At 37.4% G+C, this 22,487-nt stretch overlaps 1 protein-coding gene and 1 pseudogene across 1 annotated transcript in view; both read left to right on the top strand.

The window, feature by feature from the left end:
• Window positions 1-22,487, top strand: part of LOC145283614 (uncharacterized) — a 181,805-nt gene that overhangs the window by 78,856 nt on the left and 80,462 nt on the right. Inside the window, exon 6 of the mRNA XM_080132555.1 lies at window positions 7,233-22,487. This exon is cut by the window's right edge and continues 26,742 nt beyond it. Coding sequence (XP_079988681.1) covers window positions 7,233-22,487 — 15,255 coding nt within the window. The remainder of the gene's footprint in view (window positions 1-7,232) is intronic.
• Window positions 2,135-2,253, top strand: LOC145284115 (5S ribosomal RNA; annotated as a pseudogene).

Genomic DNA, 22,487 nt, shown 5'->3' with positions numbered 1-22,487 from the left:
TTTCAGTTGATGCCAGATGGGGATCAGAGCGTTGATGATGTAAAGATAGGAGTTTGGTCTTAGATGCATTAAAGGTAACCAGCCACATCTTCCTCCACTGTACCACGCGCTCAAGATCAGAAGAGAGAGAATCAGAAAGAACATTGTCATTTACGGCCTTTGATGTGCTGCCGTAGATGGTCGTGTCAGCAGCATAGATGTCAACGAATGATTTAAGTATGTGTTTTGGGAGTTCATTAATGTAGATCAGGAAGAGAGTTGGGCCCAGGATGGACCCCTGGGGGACTCCAGCATTAATACTGTGGGCCTCTGATTTCTGCCCATCAACCACTACTCTTATAAGCCTATCAGAGAGAAATGATTTAATGATTGAGAAAACATTTCTAGTTATACCGTAGCTGAAAATCTTGTGAAGTAGGCCTTTATGCCATATCTTATCGAAGGCCTTTGATATTTCAAGAGAAATTGCCCTAGAAAGGAACCCTTTGTCGAGAGATTCGCTAATCCTATGAGATATAACCGTTAGGACATCTGCTGTAGATCTAGAACGGAAACCATATTGCGTGTCACTAAGAAGGTTATTTCTGCTGAGGTGGTTGACTACTTCAATAGTTTATATGGATTCAAACAACTTACTCATGACACACAGTACTGGAAATCTAAGGATACTTGTTGTCACTTGAACTTGAGGAAAAGACACCTGTTTTTTTTTTGTTTGTTTTGTTTTTGCCGGTACGCGATCACTCGTGTGAGAACTAGTGAATGGGAAATAATAATGATGAGAATAGAAAGTGAAGCTAGGGTATATTTTCAGCAGACTCCTAACTCTTGCTTTCCTTAATTTTGTCCTTTAGTTCTCACATTCAATGAGCGATATTTCTGTAAAAGAAGAATTTATGTTTTCTGAGTCGGAACCTATCCATCTAAAACTTACTGTTGGCTAGTGCTTGACCTTGAAGTAATTTTTTTTTTAGTTATTTTCATCAAGTGGCTTCATTTTTTTGTGTGGAATGATTTCCATTAAAAAATTAATAGTAATCGGTGAAAGGTTTGAGAGGATAGAAAAATTGAAAAAGGTAAGCCACTCAAACCATGACTGGAAGTAATAAAATGTTTAGGAGACTTAGAGTCACTCAGATTCCGGAGAAAACCATCGCCTGTTATCAGTAATTAATTCGTAGTAACGTGATAATGCTAAGTAAGAATAATAATGAAGTGGAACGGAGAGTACTAGAATATCTAATTGCACTCAAAATCCAGACAACACTATCGACTATAATCAACGAAAACTATAAGTACTCCAAAATAATAATAATAATGATAATAATAATAATAATAATAATAATAATAAGAAGAAGAAGAAGAAGAAGAAGAAGAAGAAGAAAGAAAATTAATATAATACCAATAATTAGAAAATTACTAGGAACAGCCCAAAGATAGGAGAAATTGAAATCAAGGGAAAACTGAGACTATATAGCAGACGGTATTGCTAAAAACAGCTTTAATCTTAATTTTGAATGAGCTACAAATGCAAAGCAACCATGTGGAAACTACAATTAAAGTAAACCAAAATACAGGGAAATACATGGAACCCAGAAAACTGAAACCACAAAATTGTAAGTTACGACCCCTCATTCCCCCCTAAAACATGTAGTTTCGGCATTGACTGATGCCGCAACAAATAGTTATGAAATGTCAAGGAAAATGGAAATACAGAGGAGAGAAAGCACTAACCAGACTTCCAAAGTGCGAAGATGAATGGGACCTTGGGAAGACCTGTTTCCACCCAAATTCCAATGAAGAACTATGATCGCTGCCAGCAAGAAGTCAATAGCAAGCGGCTGTTGCGATAACGCAAATTCGTTTGCAAAGATTATCGAAAGGTGGAGAGTACTAGAGATTTGGGTGTGCTGTTTATCACCCAGACTTCAGGTAACAGGAAGGCAAAAGAGAAATGATCGTCTAAGTTTTATAAAAAAAAAAATAGTTTTATATCCAACACAATATCGACGTCAACGCCATATTGGACATATGAATGTATGTATGTACGTTTATTAGACATGATACAATATGAAAATAATTATTTTTAAATTATTAGGTACTTCATTTATTTATCGCCGACTATATCATTTTTTTATACAGCATAATCACGTTGACACACTGGCTCCCGTCAGATCACCGAAGTTAAGCAACGTTGAGCCTGGTCATTACTAAAATGGGTGACCAATTTGGGAATTCCAGGCGCTGTATGTAGGAGGACGTCGACACCTCCCCGCAAGAGTTGCAAAAACCTAACGTCGTCATCTCCCCTGACAGAGATATACATGCGGCTGGGGATCGCTTGTGAATTTCATATTCCCATGAAACTTCCTCCTTCGGAGGAAGTCGGTTAAACCCGAATAGGATTAGTACTCACACACACACACACACACACACACATACCCCCTAGTGGTAAATTTACCTCCGGTTGAGAACCTGGACTCTAAGGCATTACTTCTTCTTTGGGGAGACTGTGTAGCATATGTTCGTTAGTTTATATAATACTAACACTCTCATGACGTGTTAGATTATTTACACACTGTCTGTATTAGATATGGGCGTGAGGCATACGATGCAATAAGCAGAAAAATGTCTCATAATCTTATTGACATTTTGTCGATTACGTCCATATATAAATGTTAGAATTATATAAATTGAGTCGAGGCTTAAGGCAGCAAAATATTTTGCTAGTAATACAAAACGTGTAAAAGTATTGTAAATAAGAATGTTTTTAAATGGTTATAAAGTTTCTGCAAATCTAATGTATGCTATATAATCTACTGATAAATATATCTACTATAAAAATATCTATATATTTAAAAGGGAAGTGTAAGTGTGTTGTATTGTGGTGTGGCCCCCAGGTTGGGAATCGTAGTAGTTTGTAGGACCCCCTGGTCGTGGCACATAGCAGTTTTAATTACGTCGATCGTCCGTGGTTTCACCTGTTTACTAAGCGGTTGTCATGACAACGAGTTAAGACTAGTGAGTTATCTCACCTTAGACGGGCACTTTTTCCTTATCTTGCCTCTCGTCAATTGTCAAAAATGTCATAACAACGTTGAACCTGAAAACAAATCGGTTGACAACTTAGAACGATCAGCCGTAACTTAACAATATGCATAAAAGACGTAAGTCACAATTGCGTTTGTTTTTGTATAAAATTATATTTTACAATATTATACACATTTACAATTTAAACAGTTCGTCTTTTTTTTCTTTTGGTGGTTTTGAAGTTCACCGCGATAGTAACAGTGTTCTCACAGTGATCTGAGGAGGGAAATGACGTTTCAACGATCCGGTCTTCAGCAACGTTCTGTCCTTTGTTTCTCTTCTCTCTGCTAGCTCTGTTATCTGTCGCGCGTCTGTTCCTTATATGGCATTCAGCTCAACTTTCTGACGTCACGTGTCCTAGAGCTAATTTACATATAACCAACAGAATATTTAGGTCTCGGCTTCCACGTGAGTCCTTAGCACGTTTTTGTTTTATTTAAAAAGTCGGACGATTACTTCTGCACGTGCCGAAAATTCACCTGTCATCAGGAAATTCCATTCATTGCTTTTCCGTAGAATGCCGTGCAAAATATGCGAATTCCTGTAACCTGCTTTTTCGTTTTGTCAACAATTACGATCGTCCGACTTTTTCTATTTACACTGAGAATTCTTTTTCTTTAATTCATGCTAGTGGACTATCAACATTCGAAGTCCACCTATCAAGTTATTAAAAAGGGATTTTATTTTAATCTTTATGTATCGGTTGGCCCTAGCCAAACGCTACATAACATCCCTCCCTTTCTTTTCTTTTTTTTTTCATCCCTTTTTCTGTTTTTTTTCGTTTAACTTAAAAAAAAATAAAAATAAACAGCAACACGAAAAGCATAAGGTCTTCTTCGGTATAAGTGCATCGGCCGCACTTAACAGCAAAATATACGCTGCAAATTTACCAATTTTACCGAAGTGGTCGATTTGTCCAATATTCTCCACTACCTCGGCTCTTTAATTAATATGACTAATTAACTAAATACTCTAACATGTTAATTACTTGTTTAAAATGTGGGCAGATATAGTACAAAAATTTCGACCAGAACGCCAGGATTCTAAATGTTGGTGGCAACTCCGAACTCCCTATGATAAGGATTTTGCCTAACATCGACAGAGTAACTTTCTTACCCAGTCCAAACATCCTGTTCCGCGCTCCCGACCCGCAGTTCGATTATAACCTGAGTTCCCAACCCCCGTGCTAGCCCTAGCTACGGTTGGCTGATCCCTACTATCATAATCAACTCCGCACGACCTGGGCACTAAGTTATATATATCTTCCTTCGATATTTCATCAACTTCTTTAGCCCTTTCAGCCGTCATGCTGCGTGTGATTATTTTCCGTTCCATCAACGGGACCCTGTTTTCCTGACTTGGGGATTCTCGTTGATGGCGATTGCTCTGTTGGGGATAATTTTCTTCCTCCCCACTAGAGGATTCTTGATCTGAACTACTATCCTCTACCGATTCTGACAGGGTAGTTTTTCTACAGCCCTCTTGCTTGTTGGGGATATCCCATTCCTCCAGTTCTGCTTTCCGAAGGTGTTCCCCATGGACTTTTGTTACTGCCCCCGTCAGTTGGCTTCTAATTCTATACGAGACTGGTCTCGTCTTCTCTATTATTACATAATATGGAGACCATCTTACGTCTAGCTTTCCCTTTTTCCTATTATTTTTATAATAAACTAAATCACCAACTTGAAAATCGACTGCTTTTGTTTTCTCGTTGGCCCTATCTATCATTTTTTTCCTAGCTCTCTTTACATTATTCCTGACTAATGTAAAGGTCCGATGCATGTCCTGCAGAGCGATCTCGTGATCCTCTTCTCCGTAGTAAATTCTACGCGGACTCAGTATGTTGTCTAACGGCAAGACAACGTCTCTATTATAGAGCAAGTAATAGGGGGAGTACTTCGTTGTTTCGCTGACATGAAACCTTACAGCAGCCAGCATCTGACTCAAGTACATGTCCCACGAACGGTCATTGTCCCCTATTTTCTTTGCTAGTACATCATGCATCGTCCTATGGAATCTTTTTATTTTCCCGTTACTTTGCGGGTGGTAAAATGAGGTGGTCACGTGATCAACATTAAGCTCTTCTAATGCCCTTTTCATGATCCCATTGACGTTCTCCGGTCCGTTATCCGTAAGTAACTGCAATGGTGCACCAAATCTGGGAAATATTTCCTCAATTAAAAGATGCACCACTGTCTCTGCCTTTTTATTAGGCACAGCGAAAGCCTCAGGCCAACCACTATACATGTCGATGAACGTGACTATGTATTGATTGCCTGACAAAGTCCTCGGATAGGGTCCGGAAATATCCAATGCAATCTTAGCAAAAGGAAAAGAAAGCATGTCGGTCTCCTGCATTTGAGGTTGTTGCTTCCTCAAATTTCTGGTCTGGCATGGGACGCACTTCCCTATGTGTTCGTTTACCTTCTTGAACAAACCAGGCCAGAAATACTTCTGTTTAATGGAGTGGAACGTTTTTTCCACGCCCATATGACCATTCTCATCATGGTATTGATTCAATACCTTCATCCTTAAATGTAACGGAATATATAATCTAATTACAGAATCGTCGTCGGGTTGCGATAAATAATATACGATATCGTCCATTATGATGTACTTTTTTTCTTCCATCTTGGACGTTTTACCGCTCCTGAACCGTTTCTTTAATTCGACGATCTGACTATCGGCGTCTTGTTCTTTACACATATCCAAACCTGATAGTGTAGGACGCTCGCTTACTACCGGTGAGTCTTCGTCATCCTTATGCGATGCAAACTCTCTTGGTTCAAAACGATTCGAGTTTATCGCACCCACCGTAAAATTTCTATCATCTATCTCTACTGGTGGATCGTCTTCATCCCGACTCGCATTTACCGCACGGGATAAGAGATCCGCACAGACGTTATCCTTTCCTTTCAGGTACTGTATGGTGCAATCATAGCCAGCCATACTTAATGCCCACGTCTGTATTTTTTTAAACACAGGTTCGATTATCGCATCGGTGATGCGTCTTTTAAACCCACCCTTGCTAGGTGGTCTGGTCAGTTACGGCACCAAATTGAACATTTGTTATATATTGTTCTTCATCTGAGTTCTCACTAGGGTTATCATTGAGGGCACCATTTACGTTTGGTGTATAACATAAAAGGATTCCGTGTGCGTATGATTGTCTCTAATATAAATGGTTGTGTGTTTGATTATCATAAAGGGAATCGTGTGTGTGACATGTATTTTCAGAACCTACCTCTGCTTCTTCGATGTTGGACCATCTGGAAATTTCTCATCCTGGATGAAGACTTGATACCTGTTTGACGAAGATTTATCACTCCAAGACGATGAAATGGTTTTATAGTTTTTATTTCACTTTCCCCAGAGGTCCTGCAGAAGGTGGAAGTGAAATCGGCCTGTGTGGGTTCTTCTTCTACACACGTCAGCGTTCGTCTCCTCCCCCTACCCAGTTAAGAGGGGGAGACAACGGAAAGCCGTCCGTCTTCTTCAAAGCCCAAATCAAATCTCCCAGATCTAGCCAACCTGACCACGTCACTCATACGTAATCTGATCAGCTGACCTTCGGTTCTGGTAAACGTGTCTACACTCCACGTTTACTCACCTATCTCTCTCTCTCTCTCTCTCTCTCTCTCTCTCTCTCTCTCTCTCTCTCTCTCTCTCTCTCTGTAACAAGTGTAGGTTGTAGCAATGTAGAATACCGGAGTTATAATATGATGTGACGGATTGACAAAAACAGACAAACGAATGAAGGTCTTGTTGATTTTATAAATCTTTGTATATCTATTTATTTTTTCAAAATCAATCACATATAGTAAGTATGGATCTACTGTTTAATATAACCAGGATAGTAAATGTCTTTGATATTTCGAGAATAACGTCGTTTTTTTAATAAAAAATAAAAAATAAAAAACATCGTAAGAACATTTTAATAACTTGGCATTCTACATTGCTACAGCCTTCTTATAAACTTACATATCTACTCGTATATATTTAATTTTATTGAAGGCACTAAATGCATGTAATACCAATGTTGACTCAACAGGTCATGGTTCGCCTAATATATATTAAGTGTTTCCATGATAAATTTGTTTCGCTATAATTCTTATTAAAACTATGCTTTTACTTTTTTACAGTGACGCCGACCGATCCTGAAGGCAGTCCAGTTTACCCTTCACGGAAAAAGTCGGATTCATCCGATAGTCCGGAATCATCATCTAAAAGTCGTCTTCCCATCAAACAAAAACCTGCTCCGGATAAACCTCTAACAAAGAATGACCCAAAAGAAGACGCAACAAAAGATTTGCCGCTAGATTCTCATAATCTGTCTCAAATACCGCAAACCGCAACCGAACAACCAAGCAAGTCGAATCTCGAGTCGAAAGCTTCCCGCATACCAAGAAGTCCTAAACCTTCCGTTACAGAACGAGAAAAAAATTTGTTTTCGCAAGAGTATCCCTTGCCGGAAGTAGAAAAACCTCCTGACAAATCAACATCCATGGATATCATCACGGGTGATAAAAACCAAGACAGCGACAAGAATCATACAGAAGATGCAGCAAAGATGCTTCATCCCAAAGATGATGATGCGTTATCTTCCACAGAAAGTACACAAAGTGACGATAATACACCAATCTTAGGGCAAAACAATTTTCCAACATCGGTAATCAAATCGCCATCTGAGACTCCAGCAAGTCAAATATCGTCTGATGTGCCTGAAAAATACGAAAGCCAACATGTCACAGATGACGAATCGGAAACTATGAATGCAGACAATTATTATGATTGGCCACTTTCGAGTCTCAGAACAGAATCTGAGAATCCGAGTCCGGTTTCAAACTTAGATATTTATTCCTCGGAACGGAATTCACCATGTTCTAAAATTAGCTCGAGTACGTTTACAAAACTTGAATCAGGCGATAGCACAAGACAAGGATCTCCTGACATTTACAATAATTCTGGCACAATCACGAGCACCGACGAACATGAAAGTCTAGAGAATTTCCCTGAAGAATGTAAGATGAAGCTTGAAGATTTACACAAGAGGCAACAAGAAGAAGACTTCGAAACATTGGCTCCACGTCTGGTCGCAGATCCAGTAGAAATTGATGACTTTAAACCAATTCATAAAAAAATTATACCACATTCTCCAAATTCGGTTTCAACTGATGATGGAGAGGTAAGCGACCAAAATGATACGGGAGATTCTCTGACAAGCGAAGGCAAGTCAGTAGAATATGTAATTCCTGAATCCGAAATAAAAGAGTTTTTTCAGGATTGTGTGACCTCAGAAAAGCTCTCAGAAGAAAAAGATTTGCCACCCGATTCAAAAAGCCCGTCAAAAATACAAAGACCCCAAAATGCAATCGAACAACTGAGCAAGTCAACTCCTGAGTCAGAAGATTCACTTATACCAACAAGTCCTAAACCTTCAATGGCAGAGCAAGAGAAACCTATAATTCATGAAATTGAAATAAAACCTTCCAGTCAAATACCGGTAGATGATGTTCAGACAAAAACAGCAGTTGAAATCCCGACAGAAGAAGGCGTAGAACAACCTTCGGTTCAAAATCAGGGAGAAGAAATCGAAACACAACCTGCTAGTCAAAACCCGGTAGAAACAGCTAAAACACAACCTCCCATTCAAATATTGGCAAATCAAGTTGAAACACAACCTTCTATTCAAAATCCGACAGAGGAAGTCAAAACCCAACACTACATTCAAAATCCTGTAGATGTGGAAACACAGCCTTATATTAAAAGTCCGGTGGAAAAAGTGGAGACTGACTCTTTAAATGAAAGTACTATTGAATGTCCAACAGAACCAGTCAAACCATTTATACGAAACGAAGAAAGTGATTTGAAACGCCATGTTCCTTTGCTTGAAACGATCGAAGAATCCCAATATTCTGAAAATGATTCGAGTAGCATGGAAACGGACTCGTTAGAGTTAAATCGCACGATTACCGATGATGCTGAAACAATGTCAGAAGACGAGATTGAAACGAACGAGAATGAAAAGACCAAACTAAATCAAAAGATAAAAGCGGATCCCTTCTTCTTGATAAACCCTGACAAATCTCATCTGGAACCAGATGACCAACAGGAAATGGCCGATATCACTTTGAAGCAAATCAGTGACAATGAAGATACTGACATGGAAGTTGATTCCCTAGAGTTATCACTAGAAGCGATCGGCAAGACGGATCAGACGGATGAGGAATCAGACGAACTAACCGAACAGCGATCTTCAGTGTTCAGAAACGAACCTTTCAAGCTTGACTCTGGGGAAGAATCAGAATCTATGTGTTCTGAAAAGAATATCTCTGATGATTCTGGTTTAAAATCACCGTCTTCATCTTTTTCCAATGAAAGCCAGGACGACATAGATGTCACTGTTGTGTCTGCTAATAAGACACCGGGACTGAAAAAATTCTCGAAGATTCGTAGGAAGTTACAAATGATATTTTCTAAAAATGTAGATGTGACAAAGAATATTGCAACTGGTCCATTAAAATATTCGCCTGCCACAGAAGAAATCAAAACACAGTCAGGTGAGGACAATTTAAAAGAAGAAAGCCAAATGGTGGAATTAACAACAGTGGACGCGTTACCTGATGAAACGAATGAAGATGGCGATGATGTGAATTCAACTTGCAAAAAGATAGAAGTCTCAGTAACTGAAAATACAAAGGATCAAACTGAAACCGATTTGAAATCGGAAGAATATCCAAATACAAATAATGAGTCATTCGTCTTCGTTTGCAATGATGAAAAAGTTGCTGACGACAATTATAAAGTTTCTAAAGATTCAGACAAACAACATAGAAAGGAAGTAATCGTGCCTAGGAAAGAAAATGAGACAGTTTCCGTCGAAAATCATCCAGAAGATCTGTACGAGAAGGAAGAAACTATTGAAGATGTCAAGGACCGGGATGAAGTGATAAAAATAAAAGAGGAAACACCAAAGCCAATAGAAACTAAGAAAGAAAGTCCAGTCAGTCGTTTCTTTGATAAATTGTTTAAAAAACGCGAACTCCCAGTCGAGATTGAAGTAAAGACTTTTGACGATCAAAATAAGGAACTTGAAGCACCAGCCCAGTCAAATGATAATCCTGAAAATCTGACCGACTTGACAGATAATGAAGATGGGTGTATTGTAGAGACAAAAGCATTACATAAAGAAGAACCTACTCCGCCAAATATCTCAGAACCAACAGAAGGAAATAGAAAACGTGGACGTGTTACGGATGTTGACCCAGACAAAGCGATCCCTCAAACAGAAGCAACAGAATTTGAAGATATTGATATTGCACAGACTTCTGAAACGAATATTTGCGAATCATCAGAAGAGACTGCAAATAATAATGAACATATAAACGTTGAAGATAATATTTCTTCAGAAGATCAGGCGAAAGATTTGGTCGAAGTTAAAAATGATTTAGTAAATATTCCAGCCGACATCAATGCCACAGTGACAGAAGAAAATGAAACCGGTTTGAATGATAATTTGCTAGAAGAGCAAATAGAAATAGAAGTGCCTCCTGATGATAAAGATAAGGAAGATAAAATAGAAGTAATAGAAGAAAAAGCAAATCCAATAGGGTATAAAAAGGAGAGTCCAGTTAGTCGTTTCTTCAGTAAATTGCTTAAGAAACCTGATCCAAAGATTGAAACTGAAGAGAAGATTCCTGTCGTTCAAGAAAACGACATTCAAGACTCAGCTGAATCCAATATCGAAACTGGACAAATTATTTCTGCCGTTCAAGAAAACGAAATTTCAGTGTCGGTTGAATCCAATATCGAAACTGAACAAACTATTTCTGCCGTTCAACAAAGCGAAATTCAACTACAGATTGAACCCAACGAAGAAAAGATTTGTTATGGGCAAGAAAGCAAAATCAAAATACCGATTGAAGCCAATATCGAAACTGAAGAAAAGCTTCCTGCCATTCAAGAAAACGAAATTAAAATGCCGGTTGAACCCAATGTCCAAATTGAAGAAAAGATGTGCCCTGTTCAAGAAAGCGAAATCCAAATGCCGATTGCAGCCCATGACGAAACTGAAGAAAAGCTTTCTGCCAACCAAAAAAAAGAAATTCAATTGCCCAACGTCGGAACTGAAGTAAAGATTTCCCCCGTTCAAGAAAACGAAATTCAAGTGCCGATTCAAAAGAATGTTGAAACAGGAGAAAATATGTCTGCCGTTCATGTTTCAACAGTACGTGATGAAAGTGAAGTAATTGAAGATATTGAAACCAAAACACATGAATGCGACGACGACATTATTTTACCAACGAAAAACGAGACGAATAAGACGCAAATTGAAATCGAAATTCAGAATCCGGCTTTCGGCGAAACTCCCCAATTGCCACAAAAAGAATCAGAAGACACCAATTTAACTCAGGTTTTGGATCCGATAATTGCCGAATCTGAAGGATTGCCAATTTCTGACAAAGAAAATATAATCCCAACACAAGATATTACTTCAGGTGATGGAAAGAGGATAACTAGTGAGGAGCAATTAATCGAACAAACCAATACTTTCGAAAATATCCCGGCAAAAATGGAAAAGTTTGTGGAAAAAAATAAAATAAATAAAAACATTGAAGATAGTGACGGAACAGAAGAAGGGAGTGAACAGAGTATTGAATCTGTTATTGAACTAGATGTTGAACTGACAGATGAAGTGATCAAAACCAAGATTGCCGGCGAAAATACAAACATACAAGACATAGAATCAGTAGATAAACATCCTATCCAGACTTCGGAAGCAAAAATGTCTGCATTTTCGGAAGAAGAAACACACATGACTGCAGAGATGATTGCGAAGGATAAAAGTACTCTAGTCGACCAAGACGTTCGTAATGGAAAAAAAGTAACGGACAACGAAATGGATTTTAAGAAAACATCAATGGAAAACGTCGAGAAAACAACAAAAGACGGACAAAAATTGAATGACGAAAATAAAGAAAAAAATAAAGCTGATGAAGTTGAAGAACGCAAAGAGGAGAACGTAGAAATAATAGAGGTTCAAGAGAAGACTGCAGCCAAAAAGAGAACTGAAACCCCAGTAAGTCGTCTCTTCAATAACTTGTTTCAAAAACAAAAAACAAAGGTCGAAAGTAAAGAGACAGATGTATCTGAAGTTGTAAATAAGTTACAACTTAGTGAAGATGAAATATCGCAAATTAAAAATATTCAAATTGATTCCATAGACAAACCAGCATACGAAGAGGAAGAGGAAGAATTGGTTTTAAAGGAAGAATTGTCTGATAATCAAACAAAACCTGAAGAGGAATGTGTTGAAATTACTATGAACGATGAAGAAATAACCGAAATAACTGAAGAAAAACCAAAGTCAGATAAAAAGAAAGAGAATCCGGTGAAACGTTTCTTCGAAAATCTGTTTAAGAAGCGTGAACCTAAAGTTGAGACTGAAGAAGAGATTGTGGTGGATCCTGAAGGCGAAGATGAAATTACAACTCAGTTAGGAAATCTTGAGGAGACTGACCTTAATTTGAATGAGACTGAAAATAATGTTGAAGCTGAGTGTAATGTCTTTCCAGATAATGTCTTTCACGAGGACTTACCAAGTTTCACTGAAACAGTGGATGCTGGTGATCAGTGTGAAATAGTAGAGGATATTGAGAAACAACTAGACACACTTGATACTGACAACATTGATTTACCTTCTGAAATAAAATCTACCGAATGTCCACTTGAAGTCGAACTTGACGACACAAATTTGCCCGAAATTACGCAAGCGTCACACACACAATCAGAAGACGTTGACTTTGCTCAGGTTTCCGAACCGATTCTTACAGAGGGCGAGGAAATGCTAATTTCTGCTGCGGAAGACATAACTCCAACAGAGCACATAGCTTTAGACGAACATGAGATTGATAAAAAAATAGTGATTGATGAGAAAAACGAAGTGGACAATATACCAGTTGAACTTCCAGAAACATTGGATGAAGACCGCGTCATCGTAGTCACTGAGGAGTCGGGTGTGCCTGTTTCCGGTGTCAGTATCGATTCTCCTGCAGAACATGAAATTATGCAAGAGGAAACAGAAGTTGCTGTTTCAATTCCAACAGATTCCATTGAATTAGAAGAAGCAGAACTAGAAGATAAATTAAATGGTCAGAATTCAGATTTAGAAATTAGCGAATCTACAGAACAGCCAATACCAATTGCAGAAGATGTAATTATGACAGTAAATGATATAGCAGATGCAAGTGAGGAAAATGATTTAGAAATAACAACAGAAGAGGATTCAAAAATTAAAAGTATTCCAAGTGTTGCCGAAGAGACTCTGGCAGTGGAAGAAAATGAACTGACTTTAGCTGAAGAATTAATAGAGGATAAAATGGCAAATGACGAAGCAGCTGAAACGATTACAGAAAATGAAGAAATGTTAGAAATTATTGACGAAATTCCAAAACCAAAAGAAAAGAAAGAAAATCCTGTTAAACGATTCTTTGATAATCTGTTTAAAAAACGAGATCCGATAGAGAAAACGGAGGAGAGGGATTTTGAAGAAGTCAAAGAAACACTTGAAGAAAAAGAAGAAACAGAAGAAAGAGTAGAAGGAAAAGAAAACACCGAATTTGAAGTTCAGTTGCCAAATGAGTTTGAAGATATTTTACCAGAAGAAGAAGTTGGTGTACATCTTCCGGAAAAATTTGATGAAGGTGAAATTTTCGTAGAACGGGAAATAGAAGATATAACTGTAACTGGGATATCAGAAGTTGAAGAGACTTCAGAATCCACAATACCTTCTATAATCCCGATGGAGAATCAAGAGAATCTAACAGATTCGAATGAAATAAAAGAGCATCTTAACAATTTCGAAAATACTCAAATTAATCCCGAAGACGAAGAAGAAGAGGAAGAATTGGTTTTAAAGGAAGAATTGTCTGATAATCAAACAAAACCTGAAGAGGAATGTGTTGAAATTACTATGAACGATGAAGAAATAATCGAAATAACTGAAGAAACATCAAAGTCAGATGAAAAGAAAGAGAATCCGGTGAAACGTTTCTTCGAAAATCTGTTTAAGAAGCGTGAACCTAAAGTTGAGACTGAAGAAGAGATTGTGGTGGATCCTGAAGGCGAAGATGAAATTACAACTCAGTTAGGAAATCTTGAGGAGACTGACCTTAATTTGAATGAGACTGAAAATAATGTTGAAGCTGAGTGTAATGTCCTGCCAGATAATGTCTTTCACGAGGACTTACCAAGTTTCACTGAAACAGTGGATGCTGGTGATCAGTGTGAAATAGTAGAGGATATTGAGAAACAACTAGACACACTTGATACTGACAACATTGATTTACCTTCTGAAATAAAATCTACCGAATGTCCACTAGAAGTCGAACTTGACGACACAAATTTGCCCGAAATTACGCAAGCGTCACACACACAATCAGAAGACGTTGACTTTGCTCAGGTTTCCGAACCGATTCTTACAGAGGGCGAGGAAATGCTAATTTCTGCTGCGAAAGACATAACTCCAACAGAGAATATAGCTTTAGACGAACATGAGATTGATGAAAAAATAGTGATTGATGAGAAAAACGAAGTGGACAATATACCAGTTGAACTTCCAGAAACATTGGATGAAGACCGCGTCATCGTAGTCACTGAGGAGTCGGGTGTGCCTGTTTCCGGTGTCAGTATCGATTCTCCTGCAGAACATGAAATTATGCAAGAGGAAACAGAAGTTGCTGTTTCAATTCCAACAGATTCCATTGAATTAGAAGAAGCAGAACTAGAAGATAAATTAAATGGTCAGAATTCAGATTTAGAAATTAGCGAATCTACAGAACAGCCAATACCAATTGCAGAAGATGTAATTATGACAGTAAATGATATAGCAGATGCAAGTGAGGAAAATGATTTAGAAATAACAACAGAAGAGGATTCAAAAATTAAAAGTATTCCAAGTGTTGCCGAAGAGACTCTGGCAGTGGAAGAAAATGAACTGACTTTAGCTGAAGAATTAATAGAGGATAAAATGGCAAATGACGAAGCAGCTGAAACGATTACAGAAAATGAAGAAATGTTAGAAATTATTGACGAAATTCCAAAACCAAAAGAAAAGAAAGAAAATCCTGTTAAACGATTCTTTGATAATCTGTTTAAAAAACGAGATCCGATAGAGAAAACGGAGGAGAGGGATTTTGAAGAAGTCAAAGAAACACTTGAAGAAAAAGAAGAAACAGAAGAAAGAGTAGAAGGAAAAGAAAACACCGAATTTGAAGTTCAGTTGCCAAATGAGTTTGAAGATATTTTACCAGAAGAAGAAGTTGGTGTACATCTTCCGGAAAAATTTGATGAAGGTGAAATTTTCGTAGAACGGGAAATAGAAGATATAACTGTAACTGGGATATCAGAAGTTGAAGAGACTTCAGAATCCACAATACCTTCTATAATCCCGATGGAGAATCAAGAGAATCTAACAGATTCGAATGAAATAAAAGAGCATCTTAACAATTTCGAAAATACTCAAATTGATCCCGAAGACGAAGAAGAAGAGGAAGAATTGGTTTTAAAGGAAGAATTGTCTGATAATCAAACAAAACCTGAAGAGGAATGTGTTGAAATTACTATGAACGATGAAGAAATAATCGAAATAACTGAAGAAACATCAAAGTCAGATGAAAAGAAAGAGAATCCGGTGAAACGTTTCTTCGAAAATCTGTTTAAGAAGCGTGAACCTAAAGTTGAGACTGAAGAAGAGATTGTGGTGGATCCTGAAGGCGAAGATGAAATTACAACTCAGTTAGGAAATCTTGAGGAGACTGACCTTAATTTGAATGAGACTGAAAATAATGTTGAAGCTGAGTGTAATGTCCTACCAGATAATGTCTTTCACGAGGACTTACCAAGTTTCACTGAAACAGTGGATGCTGGTGATCAGTGTGAAATAGTAGAGGATATTGAGAAACAACTAGACACACTTGATACTGACAACATTGATTTACCTTCTGAAATAAAATCTACCGAATGTCCACTTGAAGTCGAACTTGACGACACAAATTTGCCCGAAATTACGCACGCGTCACACACACAATCAGAAGACGTTGACTTTGCTCAGGTTTCCGAACCGATTCTTACAGAGAGCGAGGAAATGCTAATTTCTGCTGCGGAAGACATAACTCCAACAGAGCACATAGCTTTAGAAGAACATGAGATTGATAAAAAAATAGTGATTGATGAGAAAAACGAAGTGGACAATATACCAGTTGAACTTCCAGAAACATTGGATGAAGACCGCGTCATCGTAGTCACTGAGGAGACGGGTGTGCCTGTTTCCGGTGTCAGTATCGATTCTCCTGCAGAACATGAAATTATGCAAGAGGAAACAGAAGTTGCTGTTTCAATTCCAACAGATTCCATTGAATTAGAAGAAGCAGAACTAGAAGATAAATTAAATGGTCAGAATTCAGATTTAGAAATTAGCGAATCTACAGAACAGCCAATACCAATTGCAGAAGATGTAATTATGACAGTAAATGATATAGCAGATGCAAGTGAGGAAAATGATTTAGAAATAACAACAGAAGAGGATTCAAAAATTAAAAGTATTCCAAGTGTTGCCGAAGAGACTCTGGCAGTGGAAGAAAATGAACTGACTTTAGCTGAAGAATTAATAGAGGATAAAATGGCAAATGACGAAGCAGCTGAAACGATTACAGAAAATGAAGAAATGTTAGAAATTATTGACGAAATTCCAAAACCAAAAGAAAAGAAAGAAAATCCTGTTAAACGATTCTTTGATAATCTGTTTAAAAAACGAGATCCGATAGAGAAAACGGAGGAGAGGGATTTTGAAGAAGTCAAAGAAACACTTGAAGAAAAAGAAGAAACAGAAGAAAGAGTAGAAGGAAAAGAAAACACCGAATTTGAAGTTCAGTTGCCAAATGAGTTTGAAGATATTTTACCAGAAGAAGAAGTTGGTGTACATCTTCCGGAAAAATTTGATGAAGGTGAAATTTTCGTAGAACGGGAAATAGAAGATATAACTGTAACTGGGATATCAGAAGTTGAAGAGACTTCAGAATCCACAATACCTTCTATAATCCCGATGGAGAATCAAGAGAATCTAACAGATTCGAATGAAATAAAAGAGCATCTTAACAATTTCGAAAATACTCAAATTGATCCCGAAGACGAAGAAGAAGAGGAAGAATTGGTTTTAAAGGAAGAATTGTCTGATAATCAAACAAAACCTGAAGAGGAATGTGTTGAAATTACTATGAACGATGAAGAAATAATCGAAATAACTGAAGAAACATCAAAGTCAGATGAAAAGAAAGAGAATCCGGTGAAACGTTTCTTCGAAAATCTGTTTAAGAAGCGTGAACCTAAAGTTGAGACTGAAGAAAAGATTGTGGTGGATCCTGAAGGCGAAGATGAAATTACAACTCAGTTAGGAAATCTTGAGGAGACTGACCTTAATTTGAATGAGACTGAAAATAATGTTGAAGCTGAGTGTAATGTTCTGCCAGATAATGTCTTTCACGAGGACTTACCAAGTTTCACTGAAACAGTGGATGCTGGTGATCAGTGTGAAATAGTAGAGGATATTGAGAAACAACTAGACACACTTGATACTGACAACATTGATTTACCTTCTGAAATAAAATCTACCGAATGTCCACTTGAAGTCGAACTTGACGACACAAATTTGCCCGAAATTACGCAAGCGTCACACACACAATCAGAAGACGTTGACTTTGCTCAGGTTTCCGAACCGATTCTTACAGAGGGCGAGGAAATGCTAATTTCTGCTGGGGAAGACATAACTCCAACAGAGAATATAGCTTTAGACGAACATGAGATTGATGAAAAAATAGTGATTGATGAGAAAAACGAAGTGGACAATATACCAGTTGAACTTCCAGAAACATTGGATGAAGACCGCATCATCGTAGTCACTGAGGAGTCGGGTGTGCCTGTTTCCGGTGTCAGTATCGATTCTCCTGCAGGACATGAAATTATGCAAGAGGAAACAGAAATTGCTGTTCCAATTCCAACAGATTCCATTGAATTAGAAGAAGCAGAACTAGAAGATAAATTAAATGGTCAGAATTCAGATTTAGAAATTAGCGAATCTACAGAACAGCCAATACCAATTGCAGAAGATGTAATTATGACAGTAAATGATATAGCAGATGCAAGTGAGGAAAATGATTTAGAAATAACAACAGAAGAGGATTCAAAAATTAAAAGTATTCCAAGTGTTGCCGAAGAGACTCTGGCAGTGGAAGAAAATGAACTGACTTTAGCTGAAGAATTAATAGAGGATAAAATGGCAAATGACGAAGCAGCTGAAACGATTACAGAAAATGAAGAAATGTTAGAAATTATTGACGAAATTCCAAAACCAAAAGAAAAGAAAGAAAATCCTGTTAAACGATTCTTTGATAATCTGTTTAAAAAACGAGATCCGATAGAGAAAACGGAGGAGAGGGATTTTGAAGAAGTCAAAGAAACACTTGAAGAAAAAGAAGAAACAGAAGAAAGAGTAGAAGGAAAAGAAAACACCGAATTTGAAGTTCAGTTGCCAAATGAGTTTGAAGATATTTTACCAGAAGAAGAAGTTGGTGTACATCTTCCGGAAAAATTTGATGAAGGTGAAATTTTCGTAGAACGGGAAATAGAAGATATAACTGTAACTGGGATATCAGAAGTTGAAGAGACTTCAGAATCCACAATACCTTCTATAATCCCGATGGAGAATCAAGAGAATCTAACAGATTCGAATGAAATAAAAGAGCATCTTAACAATTTCGAAAATACTCAAATTGATCCCGAAGACGAAGAAGAAGAGGAAGAATTGGTTTTAAAGGAAGAATTGTCTGATAATCAAACAAAACCTGAAGAGGAATGTGTTGAAATTACTATGAACGATGAAGAAATAATCGAAATAACTGAAGAAACATCAAAGTCAGATGAAAAGAAAGAGAATCCGGTGAAACGTTTCTTCGAAAATCTGTTTAAGAAGCGTGAACCTAAAGTTGAGACTGAAGAAGAGATTGTGGTGGATCCTGAAGGCGAAGATGAAATTACAACTCAGTTAGGAAATCTTGAGGAGACTGACCTTAATTTGAATGAGACTGAAAATAATGTTGAAGCTGAGTGTAATGTCCTGCCAGATAATGTCTTTCACGAGGACTTACCAAGTTTCACTGAAACAGTGGATGCTGGTGATCAGTGTGAAATAGTAGAGGATATTGAGAAACAACTAGACACACTTGATACTGACAACATTGATTTACCTTCTGAAATAAAATCTACCGAATGTCCACTTGAAGTCGAACTTGACGACACAAATTTGCCCGAAATTACGCAAGCGTCACACACACAATCAGAAGACGTTGACTTTGCTCAGGTTTCCGAACCGATTCTTACAGAGGGCGAGGAAATGCTAATTTCTGCTGCGAAAGACATAACTCCAACAGAGAATATAGCTTTAGACGAACATGAGATTGATGAAAAAATAGTGATTGATGAGAAAAACGAAGTGGACAATATACCAGTTGAACTTCCAGAAACATTGGATGAAGACCGCGTCATCGTAGTCACTGAGGAGTCGGGTGTGCCTGTTTCCGGTGTCAGTATCGATTCTCCTGCAGAACATGAAATTATGCAAGAGGAAACAGAAGTTGCTGTTTCAATTCCAACAGATTCCATTGAATTAGAAGAAGCAGAACTAGAAGATAAATTAAATGGTCAGAATTCAGATTTAGAAATTAGCGAATCTACAGAACAGCCAATACCAATTGCAGAAGATGTAATTATGACAGTAAATGATATAGCAGATGCAAGTGAGGAAAATGATTTAGAAATAACAACAGAAGAGGATTCAAAAATTAAAAGTATTCCAAGTGTTGCCGAAGAGACTCTGGCAGTGGAAGAAAATGAACTGACTTTAGCTGAAGAATTAATAGAGGATAAAATGGCAAATGACGAAGCAGCTGAAACGATTACAGAAAATGAAGAAATGTTAGAAATTATTGACGAAATTCCAAAACCAAAAGAAAAGAAAGAAAATCCTGTTAAACGATTCTTTGATAATCTGTTTAAAAAACGAGATCCGATAGAGAAAACGGAGGAGAGGGATTTTGAAGAAGTCAAAGAAACACTTGAAGAAAAAGAAGAAACAGAAGAAAGAGTAGAAGGAAAAGAAAACACCGAATTTGAAGTTCAGTTGCCAAATGAGTTTGAAGATATTTTACCAGAAGAAGAAGTTGGTGTACATCTTCCGGAAAAATTTGATGAAGGTGAAATTTTCGTAGAACGGGAAATAGAAGATATAACTGTAACTGGGATATCAGAAGTTGAAGAGACTTCAGAATCCACAATACCTTCTATAATCCCGATGGAGAATCAAGAGAATCTAACAGATTCGAATGAAATAAAAGAGCATCTTAACAATTTCGAAAATACTCAAATTGATCCCGAAGACGAAGAAGAAGAGGAAGAATTGGTTTTAAAGGAAGAATTGTCTGATAATCAAACAAAACCTGAAGAGGAATGTGTTGAAATTACTATGAACGATGAAGAAATAATCGAAATAACTGAAGAAACATCAAAGTCAGATGAAAAGAAAGAGAATCCGGTGAAACGTTTCTTCGAAAATCTGTTTAAGAAGCGTGAACCTAAAGTTGAGACTGAAGAAGAGATTGTGGTGGATCCTGAAGGCGAAGATGAAATTACAACTCAGTTAGGAAATCTTGAGGAGACTGACCTTAATTTGAATGAGACTGAAAATAATGTTGAAGCTGAGTGTAATGTCCTACCAGATAATGTCTTTCACGAGGACTTACCAAGTTTCACTGAAACAGTGGATGCTGGTGATCAGTGTGAAATAGTAGAGGATATTGAGAAACAACTAGACATACTTGATACTGACAACATTGATTTACCTTCTGAAATAAAATCTACCGAATGTCCACTTGAAGTCGAACTTGACGACACAAATTTGCCCGAAATTACGCAAGCGTCACACACACAATCAGAAGACGTTGACTTTGCTCAGGTTTCCGAACCGATTCTTACAGAGGGCGAGGAAATGCTAATTTCTGCTGCGGAAGACATAACTCCAACAGAGCACATAGCTTTAGACGAACATGAGATTGATGAAAAAATAGTGATTGATGAGAAAAACGAAGTGGACAATATACCAGTTGAACTTCCAGAAACATTGGATGAAGACCGCGTCATTGTAGTCACTGAGGAGACGGGTGTGCCTGTTTCCGGTGTCAGTATCGATTCTCCTGCAGAACTTGAAATTATGCAAGAGGAAACAGAAATTGCTGTTCCAATTCCAACAAATTCCATTGAATTAGAAGAAGCAGAACTAGAAGATAAATTAAATGGTCAGAATTCAGATTTAGAAATTAGCGAATCTACAGAACAGCCAATACCAATTGCAGAAGATGTAATTATGACAGTAAATGATATAGCAGATGCAAGTGAGGAAAATGATTTAGAAATAACAACAGAAGAGGATTCAAAAATTAAAAGTATTCCAAGTGTTGCCGAAGAGACTCTGGCAGTGGAAGAAAATGAACTGACTTTAGCTGAAGAATTAATAGAGGATAAAATGGCAAATGACGAAGCAGCTGAAACGATTACAGAAAATGAAGAAATGTTAGAAATTATTGACGAAATTCCAAAACCAAAAGAAAAGAAAGAAAATCCTGTTAAACGATTCTTTGATAATCTGTTTAAAAAACGAGATCCGATAGAGAAAACGGAGGAGAGGGATTTTGAAGAAGTCAAAGAAACACTTGAAGAAAAAGAAGAAACAGAAGAAAGAGTAGAAGGAAAAGAAAACACCGAATTTGAAGTTCAGTTGCCAAATGAGTTTGAAGATATTTTACCAGAAGAAGAAGTTGGTGTACATCTTCCGGAAAAATTTGATGAAGGTGAAATTTTCGTAGAACGGGAAATAGAAGATATAACTGTAACTGGGATATCAGAAGTTGAAGAGACTTCAGAATCCACAATACCTTCTATAATCCCGATGGAGAATCAAGAGAATCTAACAGATTCGAATGAAATAAAAGAGCATCTTAACAATTTCGAAAATACTCAAATTGATCCCGAAGACGAAGAAGAAGAGGAAGAATTGGTTTTAAAGGAAGAATTGTCTGATAATCAAACAAAACCTGAAGAGGAATGTGTTGAAATTACTATGAACGATGAAGAAATAATCGAAATAACTGAAGAAACATCAAAGTCAGATGAAAAGAAAGAGAATCCGGTGAAACGTTTCTTCGAAAATCTGTTTAAGAAGCGTGAACCTAAAGTTGAGACTGAAGAAGAGATTGTGGTGGATCTTGAAGGCGAAGATGAAATTACAACTCAGT

The sequence above is a fragment of the Euprymna scolopes genome, chromosome 8 (genome assembly GCF_053919585.1).
Source record: "Euprymna scolopes isolate OS-2025 chromosome 8, ASM5391958v1, whole genome shotgun sequence".
Lineage (NCBI taxonomy): Eukaryota > Metazoa > Mollusca > Cephalopoda > Sepiida > Sepiolidae > Euprymna > Euprymna scolopes.
Note: the sequence above shows the minus strand (reverse complement) of the source record. Positions and strands in the feature narration are given on the sequence as shown.